The following is a 21,884-nucleotide window of genomic DNA, read 5'->3' on the forward strand; positions in this document are numbered from 1 at the left end:
CTAGGCCTACAGCGATAATTTGTAAACAAAAAATGTAGTTCCCCCTGTCCAGGTGCTGAGATATATGTCTGGCTTTCTGATTGGTCAATTATTTTGGTATTTTCTAATCATCAATTTGATTGGTCAAATCAGCAAAAGTGATATTTTTCACTAGTGATAAATATGATGAAAATATCACTTTTATAGAATGAATAATTTTTGATATTTCACTGGTAAAAATGTAATAAATACGTATTACTTTTCTCTTCTAACATGACATGCAATGCGTATAAAAGGTCTGACTTAATACTTTAATATGAATTAAAAATTATCAAAAAAAATGGTATTTTGGGGAATTATTTCTTTATATGATTCTGTAGAAAGCTATTTTTCTTGATGGAAAATTCTGTAGAAGTTATTTTTTTTTAAATAAACTTTTCCAAATGAAGAATCTGTATATTGCACAGCTCAATTGGGATCGTGTACTCATCACAATATAGAGGATAGACTAGTCCCCTCTTACCTGTGTAACAGGCCCACAAGAACTTGGTATCGATTCCCAACCCACGGCTCATATATGTTAGCTGCGATAACGTAGCTCTGGACGACAGACGGACAATTTTTTGACAGAGAGCAGTGTAGGCAGGGTATGAATATTCGTTCTAATATATGTACGATACATATAATATGGACCATGGTTTGGTAATTTGTCCATGTGGACAAGACTAATGATATGTACCTGACAATCAATGCTGATGACCTGATATTTCATAGATTTATCATAATGTCATGACTACCATATACAGAGAATTTAGGTTTCATAAATCTCAATAGTAGGCCTAATAGCAGAACTTGTTCAATAAATCTTTTAGTATTTCATAATTAGTTAAACAAGGACTAGAAGTTCTATATAATATGATTAAATCAATTTGCATGAAAATAATTTGGATTCTTTATAAAAAAAGTTTTCATAATTCCATAATGTGGAATAATGGATATAAACATGACTCTGTGTTATTACCTCTTTAAATGTTCTATACTGAATTCTGGAGACTTTTGAAACTTAATTGTGTAACCAACTGTACTCGACATCTGTGCTGCCAGTATTATCTAAAAGTTGTCTTAGAGAAATGTTATTGTGTATATAATACAACAAAAACCCATAGCTGTGTAAAATTAACATGTGTCTTCCACTTCTCTAAACCAGTGGTGATAACAATGGAGAATTTGTACATCAGCCAAAGTTACAGATAAGGTGTGCTTACATAAATGGATAAAATCACATTCAATAAAGGTCAAAACAAAACAATAAGAACAGACAGGATGAGTTGTCTATATAAAATGTTGTAACCTGAGACTGAAGGTTTCTTTGTAGGAATAGTGACTGTCCATTTCTGTATAGATAGTCAGTGTAACTAAAAACTAGATAATACCAACCACGATATGTACCAACAACTAAAAAGCTACACAATAACAGTGACAATAAGTTGGCAAGACTTAATCTAAAGACCAGGCTAATATTGCCATATTTGATTATACATTGTATATTGTACTCAATATGTAATATTACACATGATATGCGTTAAATTTGAAAGCTTTTGACTCTATACACATAATGTAGCTAATGCTTGCATATACTTCACCAAAAAAGTGATACTTTCGTCACTGACCACATATCAACGTATCAATGCCTGCATGTCTAATGGTGTGCTTGCTATCAAAAATACACAGGATACATTGCATATTTAATTATGTTTAAACATGAAAGCATCAAAGTGCTATTCAAACATCAAGGTATGTAGTGGATGACACATCCTACTGTAAGTGTTAATTAAAGACCATCAATTTCTCCAAGTATGTATACAGTAGATATGTAGACATCACATAACATTCCTATACTACAGGCGCTAGCCTCATCTATCGATATGATAGAACTATTGACATACATGGCTGTGGTGAGGCATTGGCAAAATGCTTTATCACAGATGTAACACAACAGTAGCTGAAAGCCTCTTTAGTAATGAAAGACTGGTTTATACGATCTCCTGTAAATAGTACCTGGAATAGTATGATACCCAAACCCTGTCCATGAATGCTTGGTTAGTATAAACAACAAATTCCCTTACAATGAATTATGATAATCACAAGTCAATTTTAGACTTTTCAAAAATAATGTAATATTAATTTTATATTTCATAAGTTCCTGAATTATATTGAGGAACAGGGTCCAGGTTTATTGATGTGTGTGATGAATAATACACTAGAATATATCCAATGTACGAGTTGACTTTCCCTGAAACCCTAATATCATTTACTCCTGTTTGGGCTTGGCTGTTATGGACACAGTCACTATGGGAATGGTGTGTTAGATCTGCTATATTGTCGCTGAGCACCAGTGAGAACTGACTAGACGTATCTCCACTGTCAGGTTTTCCTGGAAAGGCTTGTTCCAGACAGCTTCATCCTGTCAGCATCAGTTCCAAAAGTGTCCTCGTCATTATCACAGATCTCCTCAGGCCATCATGTCAAAACAGCCAGAAACAGCTTACATAGAAGCTCTAACAATAAATACTCTTGTAACAGTAACTGTTATAGAAGTCTGTAAAATCTGATGTATGCCCAGTAAAAACTGATCCACATCAAAGAAACTCTATACTATTCTCATATCATCACAATCCAGTGTTAATCAGAGAATCCTAAGTATGTGTTATTTTGTTTAACTGATCAAGTCAGGTATCAGAAATACTAAATTCAAACTTTACTTTGTAACGATTTCATTGGTACACAAATATGCCAATTTCATCAAGGCTATTATATATTGGAAATTACCTAACATTAAGACATTAACAGAATCCATTTATTTTAATCCATAGCATTGCTAAAAGGTTTGAAGTAGAATTTCGAAGGAACTTTTGTAACGGAGTGTGTTTCTGGCTGGATTGAACATCTAATACCTGGACTTGGGACGAGATCAGCTCTCTACGGTAGGCTTTTTACGGTCTGTAATTAAAAACAGGAATAATTTAGCTTACAAGTGGTACAAACATAACCCAGGTTTCTAGACGTAACACAGTGAATACCACTGTTTACATATAACGTAAAAAGTCTAAACAACTGTCATATAACCAGTGTCAAACAAAAGAACAGGCATGGTTAATATACAAAAACAATATTGTTTATTTACCAGTAACAGAAGTACATAAATAAGTAAACTTACTCTCATTGGTTACAAACTCCAATGAGTCACTGAATATTCAGTATCGATTCGTGCCTTTCTTGGGTCCATCACCGAGGAACTCATGGCCCAATCCGTTTCCACACTGCCCACAGTGGATCTAAGGTGTAAAATACAATTTATTGAAAGCTGGTGATTGACATAATTTGACTGACTTGATAATCAATTAAATTCATATAAGAAACACAAGAACTTTTAACTTAATAACTGCATCAAGTCAACTATCACTTAAACATATGGGGCTTTCTATCACATGATGATCACAAACCATATAAATTTCTTATAATATGGTGATTATTACTACATGCAGATTTCATTCATGTGACAAAGGAATCACACACAGATTTCATAAGCATATGGATCACATGGAGATACAATGGTGGGGAGCATTTGGAGATATCAAACATGTGGGGAGATGACACAGAGATTACATACATGTGGGGATTACATTGGGATTACATACATGTGGGAATCACATTGGGATTACATACATGTGGGGATTACATATATGTGGGGATTACATACATGTGGGGATTACATACATGTGGGGATTACATACATGTGCGGATTATATACATGTGGGAATCACATTGGGATTACATACATGTGGGGATTACATTGGGATTACATACATGTGGGGATTACATACATGTGGGAATTACATACATGTGGGGATCACATAGGGATTACATATATGTGGGGATTACATATATGTGGGGATCACATGGAGATTACATACATGTGGGGATTACATTGGGATTACATACATGTGGGGATCACATTGGGATTACATACATGTGGGGATCACATTGGGATTACATACATGTGGGGATCACATTGGGATTACATATATGTGGGGATTACATTGGGATTACATACATGTGGGGATCACCTGGAGATAACATACATGTGGGAATCACATTGGGATTACATACACTTAGGTAACACATAGAGATATTCCAGTGTCTCAGGCAGGTGGAAAGAAATGTTAATATGACTCTTCAATGTGGCATGTTGTTATGGCTCTTGAATGTAATGATGGCAACTGTTTTATATGTCACCATCATAATACTACAAAGTTAAGTTGTTATATATGCCACTTATACTTAAGAGGACAAAAATATCAAAACAATCTTAAATATTCTCTATGGAGATATTTGATGAAAATACTTTAAAATCTTCATGTGATAAATTTATCATTCATTACCAATTTGTAGCAAGTTTCAATTCCTGATTGAAGAAAATTCAAGAACAATCTGAACAAATGTGATGTATTATGATGATTTTTTCTACCAGTTTATGAATTGTTGATAACTAATGTCAAAATCACAAGATAATTCATTGGGTTATGTCCCCTTATTTTCAAACTTAATTGACTAAAATAGGAACCGATATATTCAATGATGGATATTTGCAGATACACTATTTTTTCATCAGATATAATTTACAACAAAGCATAATTATTTCTTAATTTCTCATTATTCACCTTGATGGCTGTCTTTGATTCGGGTGACCTGCTCACAGAGTCAGGGTTGATTAGTTTGTTAAAGGCTGGCCAAGGTGATGAGTGCTCATACTTCTGTGAACTATGAAACAGTTCATTTCCACACTTCTTACATGAATACACTCCTGGAATGCAAATGAGGATTTTTAAATGGTTTTATGTTTGAATATCAAAATGATTTCTTGTAGAAGATTTTAGATACACATAATATCATTTAAAAACATTTTTTTCTAGCTTCATGCGTTTCCCCCTGCATCTTCATCCACAGGCAAATGTCACAATAAGAAAGTATACATATAAATACATGTACATATTACATTTATTTTAGCATACATGTATAAATGGGCTGGAACTTCTGTTTACAGTATAATATTCTTATTGTAAGTGTATGACCTGTGTTTGATCAGAGTCAGTGGTAACTGAGGTCATGAGTTCGATCCTGGGAGTGAAAACGTATTATCATATAATTCTATGCCTGTTCTACCATTCCTGTAAATCCTGGAAGTTAATAAAAATGTTGCTTTCCTCATGCCTTTTTGTCCTTTTTCTTTCATTCTGGTGAACTGGTTTATTTTTTTAATTTTTATTTCCTTTCTTTTTTTTTCCATCCCCATGCACTCCATGTAATCTTCCATATAATCTACTAGAAATTTGAAGGTCTGCAGGTGAAATAATAATGATACTGTAAGTCACAGTCATTATTAGCAGTCCCACTACTACCAGGAAGTAGGCCTAGCGAGTTCTGTGGTATTTTTCCTATATAAATTTAGCTATTGTTTGTGACATAGCTTTCTTCCCGACAAATGGTCTTCTTCTTCCATTTAGAGAATAGACTCATAGAAAAGAGTGTGTAACATCCCTCCTGGGCGCATGTGCAGAAAAAGTATATAATATATATATATATATCAACATTTCTTTTTTTTGGTGGGGATTTTTTTTATATAAAAACGTCAACATGTACAATTTAAAAGAAGAGGATGGTTGTTATGAATTATGGAGGTTGGCAAACCTGTTTAACTAGTCTGGTTTTGAAAGAGGAGAGATCATAGAATGTTAATGCTAGTGACTATGTCATTGGGTAGATTATTCCAGCTAATGATGCTGCATGGAAAGAATGTGTATTTAAAGGTCTGTATGTGATTGTATTTGTTTGAATTGATGTGACCCTTGTGTTCTTAGTTAGATTGTGTCAAAATATGTTCTGTGGGAATAGACATGTGGGAGTGTTTTATTTTGTACTAGAGTGTTAGACGAGCTATCGTGCATCTGATTTCTAGAGAATCCAAGTTCAATGACTTTAACATGTTGTTGACGGTGCCTGGTGCCTGTCAGTGTATACGTAACTGTTGAAGATATAGTGAGCTGCTTTGCGTTGGATTTGTTTAAGTTGGTGTTTGTATACTTGTTTGTGTGGATCCCAGCTGGCATGTGTCTGATAGTCTAATTGTGGTCGTACCAATGTGGTGTTTGTAATGATTTGACTGTTTTAGAGTATAACTTCATATTACGTCCGAGAAAGCCCAAGTGTCCTAGATTTGCTTTTGCTGTGATTGAGTTGATGTGTTCCCCCCAGTCTAAGTTTTCATGTAGTGTTAATCTAAAAGTATTTACTTTTAGAGGTGTTAACTAGTTGTTGGTTAGGCCAAAACAATTATATATATGGTTAGGCCAAAACAATTATATATGTGTTTAGGGTTAAAAGTTGAGAATTAGTCAATCAGAATACATATAGTTGCAGCAAAATGAGATGTTAATCATGCTATGAGAGTTGAACCATGTAAATGTGTTTTTTCCTAACATTCACTCCTTTGGGCTTTTCTTTAATTGTAAAACATCTATCCCAACTGATAGTGGTACCATCGATTCCATACAATTGAATGTATTATTAACCTTAAACCATGGGGAATTCCTGGGTTTGGGTAGAATTCTTGCTTGATTACAGGTAGCTCTAATTTGGAACCGAAAGTATTCAGTAAAAAAAAAATTAAAAAATAGCTTTGAGTAGGCGGTCAAAATGTAGGGTCGGTCGGAAACCATAAACACACATATTTTTTTTTGGCCTTAAGAGTGTTATGTGTGAATATTGGTGTTTTCCTTTTTCTTAGATAGGTGGATAGTAGTACATTTAGAGGGGTTAAATTCCAAATCATACCAAGTTGTCTATCAACACTTTTTAACTTTCCATCACCGAAAATTTGGGTACATAAAGTAGTCTACCAGGATGCTCTAGATAATGACCCAGTTTACAGTTATTCTCCGCTAGTTTATTGGGTCATGTTGACATCCTGTATATGTACTTACCAGTCTAAATTAATAAATCGACAATCTGGCTACAATATATTACATTCTTATGTATCAACAAACCTTTCTCGAAGTGATCTCTGTAATGTTCGCCACTGAACCAACCGCAAAACGACATGACGGGCGGTGTGGGTTATACAACGAGTTGTGTGCTCTTCCTAAGGAGGCACTGAGGTGACAGCGACAAGAAGGCGCAAGTTTTGTGCGCTCAAATCCTTTCGTATTATCTTGCGCACATACCTAAGATTCTTATATTTTCAAATTGAATAAATGTTCATTTCACATGATTGATATTCCGTTATTTTCTCTCTCTGTTTACTTCTCCATATTAAAGATTAATACGGTAATTTAATCCGTCATCCACTTTCTTTATTAGGCACGTCCGGTAACCATAGTCATCTGCGTCATTACAGTGTTTTTATTTGGAGGAAAATAATAATAATATTTTTCAAGCTGAATTTTGACACCGAAAAATGCGCAAACAAAATGGCGAGAAGGAGTCGAGTGGATTCTCCTATGGAGATATTCGACGAAAATTCCGACTTGAAAAGGGATGAAATAGAAAAACAGAAGAAATTCTTGGAAGCCAGGCAGCGTGCACGTTCACGTATCCTTAGATAGCAATTCAATCGTACATCTTTTGAAGGTTAATTTACATAAATAGCGGTTGCTAAGATTTATCAGTAATTTGAAAACTGAGCTGACTACGGTATTGACTAACGTTGTATAAATAACGGGGATAACTGCGCTGTCTAAGAAAAACACAAATGAAATGACATGAAATATACCACATCCCAATGTATATATATTGTATTTGTGCCTGTTCGTTTAGATCTAATTTGTTAACGTTACGTTGCATGCAAAACTAATATTGTTATATATATATATATATGCCGCCCCTTGTGAACCGTAGATTGGACAATAAACAATCTTGTATACATGTAAGAATAGATAAACAAAGTCGCGTTAGCTTAAAAATGTAAGTGAGATTAGCTGATTAAGGTTAAGTTTCGTTTCAACATGACCCATATAGTATAAATAAACTTAAGTGTATTTGTCAACATAGGCCTATGTGTTTCTTCAACATAAGTGTAATTTCTTGTGCTAAAAGATAGTTCATATACTGCGAAATGACACTTTTTTCCTTAACAGATGCAAAGCCTTTTTTATTGGTTCTATAGAAAAAGTAAATAAAAAGATAAGTAAGCTTGATAGAAAACTACAGAAGTACACACAGCTTGTTGTTGAGAGTCGGGCCTCTGATGTTGATGATGTGGATGAGCATATCAACAGTGCACGGGGACGAGACACATATCAGAGGAGAGGTATGGGAAAATCCACCACATTCTATTTGACCTGTGACATAAGAGGCCTCTGGTCGACAGATTTATTATCTGACGTTATTGTGTGACAAAGGCACCTTTCATAACTTAGTTTCTCACTGTGTAATTCTCTAACCTTGTTGGCCTAGCTTGCTGTTTTATGATATAGAAAAATATCCCACCTATCAAATGTTGATGTTGCAGGAATTTAACTTTACAGTTACCCGAGACATATACATGGTATTAACCAGGTTGAGTACTCCCTTGGAGAGTTGAGACTGTCTCAATTTTGCATGACAACTTTGTTGTTTAATTGAGTGTTCCTTATATAAATCACCAACATTTTGAATTTAGTATAATTGATTTGCATATTAACCAACTTTTGTTGAGACAGTCTTTTTTTTAAACAAATTTAATTTTGTGACAAATGGTGAACTTGGAAACTATAAAATCAGGAAGCAAACCAAGACTGTAATAAAGGAAAGTTAAGAGTTTTATAAGACAATTAGAATATCTGAAAAAGTGAAGTGGAAGCTAAATTTTATTTGTTAGATGTTGGAGAAAATGTAAATTAGATTCTAAAAAAATGTACTGGGACATTAAAGTTTATAAAGGTAATCCTTTTTTCCTCATGTAAACTTGTGTTGCATGTTTTCTCTTTCCTTTCAGAAAAGGAAACCAGAGAAGTGAATAAATTTGCTGGGTACTTTACCATGAAACAAAGTAGGTATAACTATAACGAAGGAGTATTATAGATTCCATTTGTCTGTCTATTATACTGCACATCTATTATCTATCCAGATGGACAGAACAGAATAACACAAGCTTTACAGTAGGGCTTAGATATGGGAAAGTGATCGTGCCTCCTAAGAATCACTTCAAAAAATACTGTACCTAAGATGTTATAACTGCTGATAAGCCATATATGTAAACTTGTCAATGTATGAAGTTTTTAATAATTGTATACCTTGGTACTCACATTGTTCCTACATTAAGTATATCTACACCAAGTTCCAACAGGGGATTGAGATTCTGCAATTAAGGAGTAAATGACGACAAGATAGTTATAGTAAGATATTAAAGAAAGTTGATTCAGTTTCACCCAAATACTGCAATAAAATGTGGCTTTGATTTCAAGTCTGTATTATAGTTATATTAAGTTATTTCACTCCGATCCAAGTAATGAGCAATGAGTTATAATTGAGAAAAAATGCCACATGTATAAGTAACTCATAGTTAACATTTTCAGTTAGAGAGGAAATAGCTTTTATTTATTACAGGATATGACAATATTTTTGTTTATCAAAAGAAATTGATGTAATGTTATTAGTGGATGCACCAACCTGACTATGGTATATTCTGTCAACTGCTGCTTAGAATCTGCTGTACATTATCACATTTTGTTTTGCATAACTTTAAGTAATACATGCTATTTTTCCTCAAGCTTTCTTACCTGGAAGAAGTGAAAGAGTGAAGCACATATCCAAAGTCAGCATGCAGCCCAGTAAAACAACAGTGGTAAGCTTGCGTCTTCTACCTTGAAAACCAGTGTCAGAAATCACAATTAAATTTATTACCAAGAATATAGAGGTCTGCAAGCACATCCGGATTTCTTGTTGTATATTTTACTAAAAATGAAGTAGTATAATAAAACTTTTCGTACAGAATAAGTTAAATTAGGATGACTTCCCTTTAATGTTGTCATTACCATAACAACTAATCTTTTGTTGCCTGTGATCATTGACTCAATTAATGACATGATGCATGTTCTTTTTGTAGATTTTGATTGATGATAACTGATGCTCTTCAATAACAGTTTATGTTCTGGCTTTTGACTCTGATATTTGTTCTTTTTCTATTACAGGTGAAGAAGGACTCTGGAAAACCAAAATTTGTAGAGGTATGTTACATGTGATCACTTTCATCAACTTTGCTTTAGGCCATCTTCACAAGTTGAATTGTACATGTCATCTTGCTTCATCATTTGTCCTTACACAATCTCACTTTCATTATTAGTCCCCAAAGATTGTCAGCACTCTAGCAGCTTCATTCCTTCAAGAATTTTGATAAAACTTTACACAATGAAAAAGGATCATAAAATCTCGGACAGGTTCAAGTTTCAGGGTTTTTAGGTGAAGGTCACTAATACTACTTTCAGTGGCCTCGGGGCAAGTGGAGGGCATGTATTGCAACATGCCTCTCAGCTAGTAGAGAGAACTTATCTTTAGCTTGATCGATTGAGCAAACACTACTACAGCCAGATGTCTGAGTTCAATGCCTAAAAGAGACAGTGATTAGATTTAATTAATCATTTGTTCTGTTACATTTGATTCATATGTAGATTCTTTTCTTAAATTTTGACAGTTTAATTTTTGTGTACCAGGTAACTGTTTCTCAAAAATTAGTTGATTATAGACATTTTTCAAATCCCCTGTGTAACTGTTCCCTTTGGACTGCATAGACTAATAGTTATATTTCATTTAGAGATTAATTGAAAGAATAAAATGGCTGTAAGGTAGCCATCTTAGATTGTGAAAGTTAAATTTAGGATTATCTTATCACTTTGTCTCAAAACTACTAGCCTGCATGTTTTCCTAAATTTTGTTGGGTACTCTTAATTCTGTACTGTGCAATCTAAATTTGAGACTGATAAGAAAAGCAAAATGGCTACCAATTGATCATTTATTTAATTATTTTGATACGTTAGATTTTGTTATTGCTGTATCATCTTTAATACATGTATAACTGTTACAGCAAGTGACATACGTCAGTGTGACCTAGATACTATATACATTTCTACCACAATACGCTGTGTTATTCCACTCTCAAGCCATTGTATAAATGTACCGACTGTTGGATAAAGATATGTTATATACCACTAGTGGTATATGACCTTCCGGTCTTTTGATTGGTCAAGAATTCAAACTTTGACCCAAGCTGCAATTGTTATTGACTTCATCAATAATCCAATGACGTCACATCACCGAGTCCCGGACATCACCGGTACACTTTATTTGCATATGCAAAATTATACTTGGCAAAGTTTCCCTTTGATTCAAGCCAATATTATAGTGGTAGAAACAGGTCATATGACTCGTGATTGTTGGATATCGAATTTATTTCACACGAGTAAGTTATTTTTTAAAAGTTGCAAAAGACACTCGCTAAAGCTTGTGTCTTTTGTAACTTTTAAAAAATAACTTACTAGTGTGAAATAAATTTCTTATCCATCAATCACTCGTTGTGTAACCGCTATGTATTTTTTTTTACCCCGACTTGTACTTTTTGTTTAGCTCTATTTAGTCAAGGCAGTGTTGGGGCATCTATTTTTTTCTAGTTCAGGGATTTGAAAAGAAAGGGTATATAAATTATGAATATCTAACACCTGCATGTCACGGTTACAGTTGCACCAGTACCCTGGGTTTGACCACACAGAACTGACTGTTCTTCCTGACGAGATTCTTGTTGAGGATATGTTAAAGAAAGCTGCTGATGCACATGTACAACTCAATGTAAAGGTATGTATGGTATAGAGGAAGTAGCTATAGGGCTATTGTTGGTTTGAAGAAGGTATGGTACTGTGTGTAAACTTAAAGGTACTTGATGATGTGCAAGATATGTATATACATAAAGCCTAATGTAAGTAAATTATATCTTATTGAAAATGTATGTGCAATTTAATTTAAAGTAGTGTACTGCTCACTACCTGTACGTAGGTCTATATTTCATTAGACCACCTAGGCTGATACAAAAAGTTTGTAGCATGGTGTTCCTCATTTGTATGTAGAAAAATTGTGTGTGGACAACTTCTCTTATACCTGTGACTGTGAGTCAATTTCAAAGAAACTTGACATGAATGTTAGGGACCATATTCAGGTGTGCATGCAGATATTTTTGGAGAAATTTTGGATACTATGGTGGTAAACAATAGCCAGCAAGTGTACATGGAATGAAGTCTGAAGGGGTCTATAGTGTAAAGAGACACTTTTACAATCATTATCAAAGACATATTTGGAATAAGATGACAAAAAAATCATGCATTATCGACTAACAGATCACAGAATATACCAATAGTTTCAGCTCATTAAGTTAACAATAACAAGTTTTAACAGAATACTAAATGTCATTGACGTTGGTTTTCGTTCCAGCCATCATATGCCCCAGACTTTGAGCTGTGGTACTACTCAGAATTATCGAAGGCAGTTTTTCTGGTAAGAAAAAAAGCTGTTTACATTGAACATAATCATTGTGTAGAAAATAAGCATAAAGTTTTAACTGTTTTAGTTTGTAAAGCCACAGCATCTACAGTGATAGATTGGATTTTTGATATTATATTCTTGAATTTTATTCTCTATGAAACAAAATCCATCACTGATTATTGACTTTATTTATTTGTATTAATTTTTAAACAGGACATGTTTTGGTTCTTGTTCCTTGAGAAGTATCAGTCAAGTAAGAATTCTCAAGTGAAGCTCTTTAATAGGACAGCTCACAATTTTGTGAAGCTTTTACTGTTTGTCAGGAACCCACTCCACAGAGATGTATTTTTCAAGGTATGTATACACCTAGATTGACTATAGTGAGAGCTGTATTTCTTAATAGCAGAACTAAAAGATATTGTATAATTTTGTATTTATGTAACTGAAGTTAAATATTGATTATAAGTAACCTGAGTCTCTCATCCATTATAATTATAGTTTTATTTTTGACTTCACTGAAAACAGCTTAGATTTGCTGGTACCATATAATCAAAAGCTTTTGGTGGGGATCAAAATATGGTCTCAAAATGCTTTTCACCCCAATTAGGGCCACGTAACTTAAATGAGCCACAGAGTACCAAACCTTTTAACATGAAAGGTTCTGAACTTACTGGTCGATTTTTACCAATATTTCACAAAATTATATGATCAGACATATACTTAAGAAGGGTTGACAACTCATGGAGACTGAGGGACAAGGGCAGTAAGAGTCACTAGTGCTAAACCTTTAAAATACAATTTCAATTGTAACATCAATGCTGTCTGAGTTTTCAAGGTGGAGGGGATCATATTTGATTTATAAAATCAAGATTTCATCCCTCTGGGGTTGGGGATTGGGGTTGTTTAAATGGCCACAAATCTCTGTGCACTCAACATCTCTGATAGTTATGACTAGAATTTCACCATTGTCTAAAATAGACATTAAATGATCATTTGTAAAATATTTCTGTTGTAATTACCAAGCCCCAAGACACATACAAATTCAGAAAAAAAAATTATGAGCTTTGATCCTGTTTAATTGTATTTTGATGTATAAATTGTATATATGTTGTGAATTTGAAAATCATTGAAAGACAGTCACAGTTACCACGAATTACCATCTAAATTTGTTTTTTACTGATTTGGGTTGGTTATCCCCTTTTTTTAAGATTAACCCAAGTTACCTTAAGTTAATTAGTCTTCCTGAGTTGACCATATGATACTTGTTTATATTAATGTGTATAACTGTGATTCTACAGGACTACCCAAGTCTGCTGTCTCAAGCCATATATGCGGCCTACTGCCACTCCTTCCCAGATTCGTACAAACAGTTTGGGGAGCAGTTTAAGGAGGATTTGGTAGCCTTGGTGTATCAATGGATTGCTGGTAAGCTGTGATCTCACTCTTCTCCTACCGTAGAATTCGGGTCCTGTGTATGATATATAATATCTAGGCATTCACAGAATGCTGTGCAGTACACCGGTAAAAGGTACCATTGCATCATTTGCAATTGGGGAAAAAACTTCCATATTTGAGCAGAGTTTCCACCCCCCCCCCCCCCCCAACTTTGATGTCTTAAAAATGAAGCAGAAAAGATTTTTTTTAAACAAATTTTAATGTTATATACCTAACTCCAGGACAGTACACAATATCTTTCCCTATACATGTACAGTTTATTTTTCATCCTCATTATTTCCTTCTTTATAAATTATAATGTTAATAATATAATTTTTTTTGTGTTGAAATAATTCTGTCAAATACAGTGCAAGAAAGCTTATGGACAAGCAGATATTTTGTGATAGTGACAATGATAATAGATCTTGATTTTGTTGAAATTATTTATCTTAGGACTTTGATTGATGGTGTTTCCAAATAAAGGTTGTATATCACTTCAACAGGTTTCATGGAAATGGTGACAATTATTTTAATGATATTTTGTTTATTGAGGGTACTAGGCTAGTAGCTATGATAATTTTATAGCTTGTACTTCCTTATTATAAATCATGATGATTTAGATACAATGTAAATATTACTTTTGGTCTGCCTAAAATAAATTGTTGCTCAAGGATAACTTTACCGTTTAAATTTTACAGGTATCAAACCATCACCTCGGATTTGGATGACGTGGAATTTCGATAAACTCGAGCCACCAAATATAAAGCTCAGAGAAGAAATGGCCAACAGTCAGAAAAAGAAGAAAAGTAAGTTTCTGCATTGTTTATTATTGTTTTATTCTCTTTATGATCTCAACCATATTTTTTTTATAAAAGTTTAAATATATGATCAGTATCTTATGTACATGTAGCTCTGCATTAAATTATTTCTGATTTTTATGATATTTCCATCGAATTATTCCCCTTTTCTATATCTGATCTCTTTTTATTATTGTTATGTTGCGGAATCAGAGTTAGACTTTCACTTACCATAATATTATAGCTCGTTTATCAATTAATACATTTAGCATCATTGGTAATTCACACTGAACATATTACATACATTGCCCTCACTTTCATTCTAGCGGCATCAGCCACACTCAACTTTGACTTCCTGGACTCCATCTTCTCCAGTAATGGTAGTCAGTATACCTCCATGACCTCACTCAATCAGTCAGTGTCCAAGTCCTCCATGCAAAGCTATGGTGGCCGCAATAGAAAACATGGACCTGTGAAGAAAAGGAGTTCTCTTACAGGACTAACTCCAAGGTTTAGGAGTCAGTCACCAGGTTCATCACAAGATGGAGCCATCATTGATACTGTAGCAGAGCATCAAGTTGTGGATAACAAAAGGATAGGAGGAATGGGTAAAAAGCAGCCAGACCCTCGCAAGCTCATGGATGCTCTGACGCCGATAAGGGAGACAACTCTTGAAGATGAACATGACAAAATGGACACCAAAACCTCTAATGCCTCTGTAGCCATGGCGAAAGGCAGCTGCAATGAAATCATCAGATGACAAATTCTATACAGAGGTATGTTAACTGACAAACTGTAAATCTTCAAGCTATCTTGAGCTTGTAGAGTTGTCATGTTTGTTAAAATGTTTCAAGTGGGTGCAGTAATGTTGTGAATTGGTACAGAAAACATGATCATGTTTGAATTGTTAAAACTATTTTTTAAGACTCTTGTTCACATTAAAAATTAGTCTTTATTCTCTATCAATCGTTTAAAGTGTACTCCTAAACTGTCATCATGAGGGCACACAATAATGTACATAAATTGTATTAACAGCAAGGCTGGATGATGACTTATAACTGCACCATAACTTTTACCGATACACAAGCATCACATTCTATTCTAAAAACTATAACCATATTTTTGGAATATAGGGAATTGCAATAAAATTTACAATAAAACATTCACACAGATTCATACAGTTTGCAAACAAAATATTTTTCATACCCCTATGAAATTAAAAAATAATTGACATCAACGCTTATAATTAATTTTTGAAAATAATTTTCTAATCTAAAACATGTTTTATGTACATTTTTACTGGTTTTATATGGGATTCTTTTTCTCAAATCGATACGCAACGTCAATTGTTGAATTGTGACGTCATAGTGGTATGAAAAAAAAACTCAACCAATCAGAAAGCTGCATTCTGTGTACAAACAATGGAAAATTAATTATAAAATAACGAAAAAGTAATATTTTCTTCATGCAGCACTTTGAAAGCTTTGTTTAGAAACAATAGCCTTAGGGATCGGCTTGAGTTATTACCACAAAGGTTGATTTGCAATAATTTGGGTTCAAAATCAATCTTGCACATGATACAGTTTATTACACGTATATATACAAAATATGAATGCCTGGGAATTTCAGATCCAAAAGTGCAAGTTTTTTCAACCCAGTTCTAATTCCCTATCATGATACAATGTATATATTTATGTATATGTGTATATATATATATGCAAATGAAACTCAATTTGTATTCTTTTCTGAAGTGTTTGCTTTCAAGACTAGAATTTAAAGGTTGAGATTAATATAACAGACTACATGTATAACAAAAAGTTGACTTTGAAAAATAAATTACCTGTATAGTAGGACTCTTTGTCAGTGTTTCCCCCATTAACTAAGAGCCAGACCTGAAAATATATATAAACACCAGTGGCCACCTGGTACAACAATCAGATTGGAAATCTGCATGAACATAATCTACAAAATATCTTTACTCCTAGAAAATTAATTCTTATCTCTATACTTTTGGCAGGTACTGCAATTTACATTTGTGTTTTGTTTTTCATCTGTTTCTAATTTTTTTCAACTTAAGTGAGATCTTTTTTAAGTGTGCTACTTGAAAGAACTATTTGTAGAAATTAAGACTTTTGTACTTGTACTTGAAGTTTCATCGGAATGTGCATTTTTTTCATTGAAGAATGTACATGTGCATTGCTGAACAATTATATATCATTTTTCAACAGAAAATCTAACTTTAACTTCCAAAATTATCTTAATTTTTATCAGTAAACAAAGGTCAATTAAATCTTCAATTTGTTGTTCTAGTCTCACCCTGCCTGCCGAGGACCTGACTTCCGTAAGTCTGTTTTTAATATTCATGGTCAGAGTCCCCTGATGGCCCACTTCCTGCGCATGAAGAGGATATCACAGGAAGGCGGTATGGTGGTACGTGTCTGTCGCACTGAACTGGAAAATCTACCTTCATATCCTTTAATTATATATGTAAAATTGAAATTCTGTATGTATATGATGTGTTTTGGTATGGTGTTGTATGATTTACCTGTTAGGCTTAACTTCTGATCTACATTTTTCAACTGATATTTTTTATTCTTGGTAGACTTTTTAATCATGTGTAATGAATTGTGTGCACTGAATGACATTATGATTTGATAATTTTTGCGAAATTTATTGCCCTTTTTTAACAGGTATTTTCTTTCCTGAAATTTAGTCTGATTCTATAACTTTTGCTACTTATGCATGATGTCTGTGTAATGAATAAGTATTTACATTTAAAATGTATTTGGTAAGCATTATATATTAGATAAGACCTCTATATAATGTATAGATATCAGGAGTCCCTGGTAGATATAGATGCAAAGATTTGTGATTGGTGATATAGCTGATTTCCTTAACTGTGTTTACTCTTGATGCACCTACTTATAAAGAACTCATTAAAGATTCCTTCAAAAGAGTCCGAGAGATCGAAAAAGAATATGACCGGTAAGTATTGCGTAGTTTTGCTTTATTTGAAAAAAGGTCATTCATATTCTTTAAATTCTTTGTTTGGTTGAAGCCAGCCTCACTGTACAAACCACAAATCAAAAATCTGTGCCAAGTCCCTGCAGTTACCTTAACATCAACACACCCCCCCCCCCCCCCCCCCCCCCCCCCCCCCAGTCATTTTAGCAGTGACATATAAATATAGCTAACAACTATACCAAGTTGATGACTTCACTCAGTAACCAGATTATCAAAAATAAACATGTATTTTCTAGTTGTACATTCATGTTTAACCAACAGATTTTATGATAAGAATATGAGGGAAAGCCTGGTGTCCGCAAAGAAACATCGTGAGATGAACCAGGAGTACCAAAAACTACAGTCCTCATTATTGGCCAGACCCAAGGAGGTCAAACGTCTTTGTGAACTCCTCATCCTGGAGCAGAATGTAAGGTTTTATTGTAATTTTGTACTGCACGGCCTCATGTCATGATATGAAGGTTTTTGTTGATTGCAGAATGTTACAATTCTAATGTGAGAAGATAATAGAATAAGACTATTTATTATCCACCATTCCTGATGGTGCTGTCTACCTAATTTACAAGAGATTCAAGAGGGATGTTGGCACCATTCAGTGATCTTTGTTAATCGAGTCTCAATTTGAAATTCAATAGCTTCTTTCTTCCATGCTTCAATTAATTCAAATAAAGGTATAAATATAATGTATTATGACAATGAACCAGCAATTCATGAGATATGATGATAAAAAAGGTTTTTAAAGCAGAGGATTTCCAGGGGAGATATCTGCAGTCCTTACAAGTATTGTATGTCAGTTTCATCCTCAGGCTTTTGAAACTTTGTAAGTGTTGATATTTTGGTGTTCGTTTAAAAACGTTTCTACCACAATACCCCGTGTTATTCAACTCTCAGACCATCAGTTAATCATTACAGCCGTTGATTAACAATCTGTTTATACCACACGTGGTATAAACTCTGTACGCATTTCGATTGGCTGACACGCTGAACTTTGACCCAAGCTGCAATTGTTATTGACGTCATCAATAATCTAATGACGTCACATCACCGGGTCCCGGACGTCACCGGTACACTTTATTTGCATACGCAAAATTATACTTGGCCATGTTTCCCTTTGATTCAAGCAGATATTATTGTGGTAGAAACAGGTCACACGACTCGAAATTGTTGGATATGGAATTTATTTCACACTCATAAGTTATTTTTTAAAAGTTGCAAAAAACACTCGCTAAAGCTCGTGTCTTTTGTAACTTTTAAAAAATAACTTACTAGTGTGAAATAAATTCCATATCCAACAACCACTCGTTGTGTAACCTCTATTTACGCAGTAGGGAGCAACCCAGGTGTATAAAAGCAGATAGCTAGTCAGAAACATTAGGAGTAGGAAATCATGTGATGCCTGTCCAATCCTCAAATGTTGTATAGCACTAAACATTGCCAATATCAGTACTGTCTTTATGTCTACTTTTACAAATAACACAGTACTTACAAGAGTCCCTTTATTTACAGAAAGACCAGGACTCTGTATCAGCTGGTGCAGATGCTGCCCTCGAGTCGGCCTTACTGGCTTGTCAGGATTGATGTGATGATGTGGAGGCCAAGGTTACAGTAATCATGAAACTCACATAATGCCAACCATGACTGTTCACAGTAAATGATCCTGCTTGTTGTAAACTCCCATGGGGAAATATGAGAATGTTTCCATAGCAAACAGTTTAATCCTACAACATTCATCTAACAGGCATCATATGTGCTGAAGTGCTTTACAGACTGAACTTTTACACTGAATACATTATCAGATGTGAATCCTGAAATAAATTTACTGGTTTGTAAAGTTTTTGTAAAATCATGTTATAAAGAACATTCTTCAGTTATGGCTGCAAGAACATGCAATGTTTTATCAAAGTATCTGTGATATATTTAATAAATGTAAAAATCTTATTGTGGAATTTTATTTTTTACTGCAGTTATCATGCATTACTCACCAACATTATCAGAATGTGAAGAATCTTGCATTCAAATCAGTATTAACCTTTGTTTATGTTTCTGTAGCAATATAAGATATGGATCCACTCCGTTATTTCTGATCTTCCATTTCCTGTATAAAAATGTCCCTTTCCAGAAATACAACAATGTAATTTATTTAGGACTTTACAAACACATTGTTATGTAAGTTACCTTCAACAAAATCCAGTGTGATCTATTGTAAGGCTCTTTTGTCAGTGAATGCAATTCTCATTTACTGTTGAACCATGTAATTTACTTGTAGCCGGAAGCTTCCATAGCAAGCTTAAGAGTATTAATGGATATATGGAAAAAGTCTGTCAACTCTTACTGCAAAAATTCTATTTATGGTAATGGTACCCCAATTTTTGACTTTTTTGTTTTGTTTTGAAGCAGTCTCTAATTTGAGAACACGTGCATGAAGATAATTGCAGAAATAAACGACTATAAGCAGTGATTGAGAATGCCATACCTGGTATGTAACATTAGATATATTCACGTTATGAAGGGCATTTGGACCTCCAAGACTTGCATGGTCCTCAGCACCCCAGGGAATGAAAATTTGAGGACTATAGCGAATGGGAAACTAGTGTACAACGATATGTATGTATCTGCAGAGGTCAGAGCGACCCTTACTGAAGTATTGATGCTATATGCAGCTCTTGTCAGATTTGTATGCAAATGAGCTTTGCTGCACCAAAGCCATGCACTTTATGGACTGTCTTTTGGTTAAGAAATTGCCAGATAAAAGTAATTCTTCCAATTCTGATTACAGACATGCACCAACTAAATATCAATTTATGGGACAAAATATCCATTTTTTCATGCAATTATTAACCGACATCAAATTTCAAATTAGTCATTTATTGTGGCATACAGTGGCAGTTTAATGGACTGATAAAACAAATGAAAATTACATTCAATAATACTTTGACAAAATCCAGGCATTATATCTCACTACATCCATTTATGACTAAAAATAATGCCCCCTTAATTTATCTCAAGTTTCCTCTACAATTATCCTACTTTCGGCAACCATCAATCATTGTTTAACTGGAGTTCAACTATTCTATCTTATTGCAGCATTCTCTAGTTGTTTTTGATTAGTGTTTCTTGTACGATTAACAGCACCATTTTTGGAAAGTAAAAACAATTTGAAAGTAAAGTTTCTGGCACTGAAGTGCAATCTATAGTAGCAGCTTTTAAAAAAGATGCTTCAGTTGTGCTTCTTGCTGAACTTACCCATTCATTTACTGCTCACAAATATGCAAAAGGCAATAAGCCCTATATTGCTGCGAGTTTTCTTTAAAGATTGCAGTATCACCAAACTCCCAAAGAATTTTTCATACACTAATGCCGACAGTGTAATTAACCATTTGTCTTTGCAATTTGTACTTTTGCATATCTGTAGAAATATGTGAATATAGGACATGCACCTATCTTGATTTTTGAATTTCTAACAACTGTAAGTCTGTCCAATTGTATGAAATTATGGTGTTACAAGATAAAATAAGAAGTTATCTTTGAACCCATTCGAAAACCTTATTGCAGAAATGAAATGAGAACAAATACTTGATACAGGAGTAATAATGTGATATTAATAAGTTCATTCTTATTGACCTTCATTCAAACAAGCTAGCAAAACACTGAAGAATTTGAAATGGTCTTAAAAAGAACTATTCCATTTTGTTATTTTCATAAGTTTAGAATTGATTTTGCATGAATCAAATCTGCCAAAAGACCCGAGGAATTATAATTATACCCCTTTATTGGAAAACCTTCCACACAGGGTCCTTTATATTTGTGTGAAGTTTCATGGGAATCCAATCACCAGCTAAAGAGTTCCCTGGACAATTTTTTTTTGTTAACAGGCAACTAATTCTGGTATACCCCCCACCCCGTTGCGGTGGGGGTATAAAACTGTACTTGCTATAAAGTTGAGTTTCATCAACATCAATTCAAGTTTTAACACAGGTCAATAACTCTGTTATTCAGGTGTTGTGTGCCTGGAGTCTACTATACCGGCACATAGCCTGATACACATACAAAGTTTCATGATCCTTGCTTAAATGGACAAAGTCATGCTCT

General features: G+C 34.0%; 2 protein-coding genes across 2 annotated transcripts; one reads left to right on the forward strand and one right to left on the reverse strand.

The window, feature by feature from the left end:
* Positions 1 to 275: 275 nt before the first annotated feature.
* LOC117327093 (methionine-R-sulfoxide reductase B1-A-like) lies at positions 276 to 7,425 on the reverse strand. Its single transcript, XM_033883925.1, has 4 exons — positions 7,083 to 7,425; positions 4,701 to 4,843; positions 3,197 to 3,314; positions 276 to 2,979 (listed from the first exon to the last, which is right to left on the reverse strand). Exons 1-4 carry the CDS (start codon positions 7,135 to 7,137, stop codon positions 2,951 to 2,953), a joined length of 345 nt encoding a protein of 114 aa, XP_033739816.1. The 5' UTR covers positions 7,138 to 7,425; the 3' UTR covers positions 276 to 2,950.
* Positions 7,426 to 7,474: 49 nt separating this feature from the next.
* LOC117332632 (protein FAM227B-like) lies at positions 7,475 to 19,401 on the forward strand. The gene is made up of 15 exons (XM_033891652.1): positions 7,475 to 7,626; positions 8,180 to 8,344; positions 9,011 to 9,064; positions 9,786 to 9,859; positions 10,206 to 10,241; positions 11,746 to 11,859; positions 12,490 to 12,552; positions 12,754 to 12,894; positions 13,839 to 13,965; positions 14,673 to 14,780; positions 15,098 to 15,528; positions 17,082 to 17,239; positions 17,679 to 17,756; positions 18,057 to 18,204; positions 19,302 to 19,401. The coding sequence occupies exons 1-15, from the start codon at positions 7,506 to 7,508 to the stop codon at positions 19,371 to 19,373; spliced, it is 1,890 nt and encodes a 629-aa protein (XP_033747543.1). The 5' UTR covers positions 7,475 to 7,505; the 3' UTR covers positions 19,374 to 19,401.
* The last annotated feature ends 2,483 nt before the right edge of the window (positions 19,402 to 21,884 follow it).

This window comes from Pecten maximus, chromosome 1 (assembly GCF_902652985.1).
Source record: "Pecten maximus chromosome 1, xPecMax1.1, whole genome shotgun sequence".
Taxonomy (NCBI): domain Eukaryota; kingdom Metazoa; phylum Mollusca; class Bivalvia; order Pectinida; family Pectinidae; genus Pecten; species Pecten maximus.